The sequence below is a fragment of the Thamnophis elegans genome, chromosome 10 (assembly GCF_009769535.1).
Source record: "Thamnophis elegans isolate rThaEle1 chromosome 10, rThaEle1.pri, whole genome shotgun sequence".
Classification (NCBI taxonomy): Eukaryota; Metazoa; Chordata; class Lepidosauria; order Squamata; family Colubridae; genus Thamnophis; species Thamnophis elegans.
This window is the reverse complement of record NC_045550.1, coordinates 45,026,907-45,032,796: the sequence shown is the minus strand read 5'-3', so window position 1 is coordinate 45,032,796 and position 5,890 is coordinate 45,026,907. Positions and strand designations below refer to the sequence as shown.

Sequence of the window (5,890 nt, the reverse complement as noted above, 5' to 3'; positions counted from 1 at the left end):
CTAGTCCTTCTTTTCATCAGACTAAACATTCCCAATTCCTAGTCCTTCTTTTCATCAGACTAAACATTCCCAAATCCAGCAATCATTCTTTATATGTTTTAGCTCCAGTCCCCTAATTATCTTTGGTTTTTTATTTATTTACCAACCATCTTATCTCAAGGTAACTCAAGATCATGGTGGGTGTGCAAAGTTATGACTTTCTTCCTTTCAAAAAATTACCATTTCAGTTTGTCTTTTTTCTGGGTAGATACAAATACTTATTAACATAGCAATTCTTTATTTATTTTAGATTTCACACTTCTTAAACACCCTCCACCCCAAGCTCCCTCAGGCAGCTTCTACTTTGCAGCCACGTTTGTTTTCTAAGGATGCTTATGCACCCTAATGCATTTGGTAAATAAATGTTTTTAAAAGTAGGCCCTTTAGCAGCATTTAGAGATTAATTGTCACTTTTCATTGTTTTTTTTTAAAAATAAAAACATATTTTAAAAATTGAAATCTAGTGATAAGGAAGCAGTTTGGTTGGATAGAAAAAGTTATATTCACCAGTACGTTAGCTCTACCGCTGCTTCTTAAATTTGGATGTTAAGGAGGAGAGAAAGTAATAAAAAGATTCAGAGTTAAAACTTAATTTTCAATCTTCAGATAGCTATTTCTACCAAAAGCAAAGAGCAGTTGCTGAAATGACATATCACTGAACTGAAGAAATCTTATTTTAAACAAGATTTATTTAAGAAAATAAATTAAAAAAAACAAATGTATAAATACAAATATGCAAAGTTGTAAATAAAATATCCCATTTTCACATTTCTTCTATACAATCAATGAAAAGTCATAGGCTCAGGGTAAAGTAACAAACACTGGCATCTGATATCTATGAAGCAAGCTCATATAAAAAAATATGAACAAACAAAAAGTGGTGGGAAGGACCCCAAATCTATTAAAATTATGAAAAGTCATTTGCTTAACATAAAAAAAATACAGTAATGGCACTTCTCATGCCTATAAAGTGTCACTAAATTCTGTACATCACAGAAAAATCTTTTCAGTAATTGCTTGTCTAATCCTCAAACAATACTCAGGGGGTTAAGTTGATTGAGAGGTATATGATGAAAGTTTTTAGATAGCTAGTTCTAATTCATTTAGCATTTTAAAGGCTAAATTAGTGCACAGACTCCTGGGTTTTTTTCTCCATCAATATTCAAAATTCAATTGGATGAAAGAGAATTTGCTTTAACTCTTATTTCAAAGAAATTTGAAGAATTTCTCCCATAGTCTAATACTCTTGCATTTATACACTTAAATACTTGAAATGGTATCCCGTTTTTCACCATACAAACCTCTCTTTAGCAATCAGCAATTTCCCACTTAAGACCCAATCTCCATGAGTAAGGATTTTTAAAATGCTACCATTCTACTTAACAGTGGCAGTTATATTAGGCACGAGTTTTGCTTTCTTTTCAGAGGAAGTCCACATGCAATACAACATAGTCCAGTAATCCATCTTGGTATGCAATTCAGCTAGTATGGAACACCATTTCAAGTGTACGTCTTTCTGAAAAAGGAAGTTGCTGATCCACCACACAAAACTGATGAAAGTCACTTTAAGCTTCAGATACTATCTGGCCTTTTATCCACCTAACAAGATCCAAACGTGTGCCATAGTACTTCAAGCTGGGATGAAATACTTGAAGAAAACTACAGGATTTGATGTCCACATTTAGAATCCACTTGAGTTCATAGACAATTGCCAAATTCTTAGTAAAATTGTATCTTGCATCCCATAAACTAGCAATTTCCATATCTCTCCAAAGACTTCATTGAAACTTCATTTATAGCAAGGAAGAACTCTTTTTAAGAAATGCCTTACATTGATCGTGAGCGTCTCCCTGAATTGATCCCCCATTAAGAAATAAAAGAAGGGATTAATTACACTGTTCAAGAAGGCAATAGGTCTTGTTATTGTGTAAAGGGCTTTAATCAGGTTCTCTGTGCATTTGGAAGGCTCCCAGAACCATGTTCGGGAGGCAATTCTAACATTGCGCATGATGTGATAGGGAGAAAAGAGAAGTGAGAAGATACTCACTGCCATAATGATTAGCACAAGAGGCTTCTCAAGGGACAGAGCGGTGGCGAACTGCAAACTGTGGTTTACAAGGAGAGCACGAGTCTTTATGTAGAAAACCCACATAATGCACAATGGGATTATATACCCAGTGACTGTTAAGATCAGGCTGTAGATCAGGCTGGAGTGTGCATCTCCTGAACTTGCGTAATCTAAACATTGGCTACTGTTGCTGTTATTCTGAGAGGTGATGAAGTAGTATATAGGACCCAGTTCCAACATAATCCAGATCCATATGGCTACTGAGAAAACAATAGCCGTGGCTCTCTTCTGCAGAAAGTGATTTTTGAAGGGATACTTCATGAGCAGATACCTGTCAATACTTATAAATGTCATGAAAAGGATGCTTGTGTACAAATTAAAGAATAGGATAGTTCTGTTAAATTGGCACCAAATGTTCTCCTCTGTTCCTTTGGAATAACTTGACACAAGCCATGGGAGCGTGCAAAGGAAAGATAAATCTGACAGGATTAAGTTGATCAGGTAGATGTTGCTACTTTTCCAGGTCTTCCAGTAGAAAAGTGAACCCAAACCAACAACAACATTTACAGTGAAACCAAAGATGAATTCAAGAGAGTACATGGTGGTAAGGTAATATTTTTCCAGGTGGTCAGGTAGCTTCATGCATTCTCTGGTGTCATTTTTGTCCTGAAAATATAAAACTGATGTAAATAATGATATATTTATATTTTAAAAAGGTATTTATTTTATTATTCTGTTGATTCTCAGTCATTCAGGTCATGGTTGTCCCAAAGTTGCTATTTATGGAGGCAACAGTGCTTTCTTATTTATTTTATTGTTTTATCTTGTGAACAGTTGATCTCAAGATAGTCTTTACTCACATTTAAAGCAGTATTCATTGCAAGACTGTTCTCAAGAGAAAGGAGAGCCTTCTGTTTCTCTTATTTACTTGGTTCAATGCAGTGGTGAAATTCATTTTTTTTTACTACCAGTTCTGTGAACGTGGCTTGGTGGGCGTCGCAGGGGAAGGATATTGCAAAATCTCCATTCCCACCCCACTCTGGGGCCAGCCAGAGGTGGTATTTGCCGGTTCTCCGAGCTACTTAAAATTGCCACTACCGGTTTTCCAGAACCTGTCAGAACCTGCTTAATTTCACCCTTGGTTCAATGTCTAAAATAAGACTACCAAATTTGGTCTGCAAAAGTCAAAATTCCAGTTTGATAGCATGGATATACAGAATTCTGTTTGTTGCCACCCAGTGGTCATTAAGATCTTTCCAGTTATATATTACAATTCCTCAGGGTCTTCTTTTATTTCCCATGATATATTTGAAAACAGAGAAAGTCCTTTTTAAATGAAAGTTATGGGAGGAAAATCTTTGTTGACGACTAAGACCAAAGTCAATAAATGTAGTGACTGACATGTTGAGTATTAACAAATACTTATAATTTGCTGTCACCCAACCTTTTGTTGAATTAAATGGCTTCTAGGAATTTGCACCTTGAGCCTTTGGTGGTGGTGGGAAATGACAACTAAAGCAATGTTTTTAGGAAGGATGCAATAAAATACCCCTTACCCTGCCCAAGATCTCCCTGGCTGTTGGATTCTGTACCAATTACATTTTGGGACTAAATACAAAGGCAGTCCATGAAGCTACCATGGGGTGACATGGTAGCAGTATTCCAATATTTAAAGGGTTGCCATAAAGAAGATGGGATCAACTTATTCTCCAAAGCACATGAAGGCAGGACAAGAAGTAATGGATGGAAATTAATCACGGGGAGAAGCAGCCTAGAACTAAGGAGAAATTTCCTGACTGTTAGAATAATAAATCAATAGAACAACTTGCCTCCAGAACTTATGGGTACTCCAACACTGTAAGTTTTTAAGAAGAGATGGGAGAACATTTGTCTGAAATGGTATAGGGTTTCCTTCCTGAGCACAGGATTGAACTAGAAGACCTCCAAGGTCCCTTCCAACTCTGTTATTCTATTATAGTATACTATATAGTAACTCTCAGGATTACCTGTACATACACCACAACTTTTAAGGTATTTCCTTCCAGGATAAAACATGTCTCCGCTGAAACTGATAATAGGAAATTCTATGGATTTCCTCAGCCAGCGCAAATTGAGATTCACATTTAGATATTCCTTCAGACTTCAGGCTTATTGTAAAAGAATGAACAGTAGATGTACTATCTTTCCAAAATTGTAATTACTCACAGTAGATGTATCTATCTTTCAGGGATTCAGTTTAAATTCTTCATCCAACTCATTGTCAACACCAGCAGGTATTTGGAAAGAACTGAATTTTGCAGTTATTCCAGAGGATACCAGGATAATTGCTATTGAAAACTCATGATAATTCAGTCAAAGCTAACAGAATCACGTGGCCTCAAGTGACCAGCAAGATCATTTTAATCCTAGGCTCTGCAATAAACTCAATTGAAAATGTGTCAGGATAATTGGTCTACTAGTCAAATGTAGGTGAGCTCCATTGAACCCCATCAGACTTTAATCAGCTATCGGTAGTTTATTGGTATTTTGTTTCAGTAAGAATTCATGCAGCCAATCCGTCTAAATTTAACTCAAGGATCAAAATATCAAATTTGATATAACTAAGAACAAACGTTGATATGGATTGTGTAACAAAAGTCACCATACATGATGCCTTACTTTTGAAAATTGTACATGAGTTTTCCTGAAGAAGACAATTTCAGAAAAGGAATGAATTAAACGTGTGTGTGTGTGTGTGTGTGTGTGTGTGTGTGTGTTTAAATTTGGAATATACAATATTGCTAGAGTTTCAATATAGAACTATCTATTCATTAATAAAATAACTTAAAACTGCACAATCATTATGACTGAGGAAGCAGACTTTATCAATACTAAAAGCAGAACTATTATTTTGAAAAGCTGTTTACGCAGTTGTTTAATATTCAGGATAAGATTATTGTTTTTAACTGATACCATTAATTTTAAGAATATAAGCAGTCATATCTAATCACAGTTTTAAATACAAAGCATTGAAAACTTCTCACAATACTGCAGATAATAAACTATCTAATAATTTGATATGATTCTTTTTCCTTTAAGGCAACTTACCATTCTCTAGAATGGGTATGGTCCTTGCAAGATATGTCTTGACCATGTTCTGAGGATGAGCCAGGATATAATGAAAACAGCCCAAGAGAAGACGTTCTGCCTGATTTGCATACTGTATAGAAAGTGGTTAATGATTCAGTTGTTACTGGAAGTTTATTGGACTGAACTAGGTAGGCAGAGTCATTGTAGCAAAAGTGTTGCAAAACTCATTCGGAGAACACTGAAATAATGAAACAAGTATTTGCTTTCTTTGAGCCACTAGAATCTAGCCAAGTGTCCCACAGTTAAAGGAACAAAATCCATTTATAAAAATTCTGCTTGAGCTGATTACACACACACACACAAAGATTTTCAATACCCAGAGAATATAAGAAGGAACTTTAAAAAAAACATGCTTGCTTTTTTAATCAAACAACATTGTGCAATTAGAATAAGAATAACTTCTGTCACTGAGTCATAGAATGAGATGCTACATACCTAAAGCTAACTACCACTTCCTTATTTACATTAGCAAACCTTTAGAAATTACCACTCCTTATATTCCTGTATTTAATCAACTTGTTAGTTGCGAGCATGAAATCTGAGATATTTCAGTAACTTAAAATTTCAGGAATTATAATCCAGGCTCCACTATGACTCATCTGTATACTGAACTGGATGTTTATATTTGTATGAAAAATTCTTTCCAAATCACCC

General features: G+C 35.2%; 1 protein-coding gene across 1 annotated transcript; it reads right to left on the bottom strand.

Annotated features, from left to right (window-relative positions):
- Positions 1–1,828: 1,828 nt before the first annotated feature.
- Positions 1,829–5,240, bottom strand: SUCNR1 (succinate receptor 1). Its single transcript, XM_032225691.1, has 2 exons — positions 5,195–5,240; positions 1,829–2,787 (listed from the first exon to the last, which is right to left on the bottom strand). The coding sequence occupies exons 1-2, from the start codon at positions 5,238–5,240 to the stop codon at positions 1,829–1,831; spliced, it is 1,005 nt and encodes a 334-aa protein (XP_032081582.1).
- Positions 5,241–5,890: the final 650 nt, after the last annotated feature.

What these genes read in the sequence shown, in the direction of transcription:
- SUCNR1 (XM_032225691.1), bottom strand. Translation starts at nt 5,240, where the DNA reads ATGGTCAAGACATATCTTGCAAGGACCATACCCATTCTAGAGAATG. An exon ending in CATACCCATTCTAGAGAATG is followed by an intron (nt 2,788 to 5,194) that starts GTAAGTTGCCTT and finishes TATTTACATCAG; the next exon opens with TTTTATATTTTCAGGACAAA.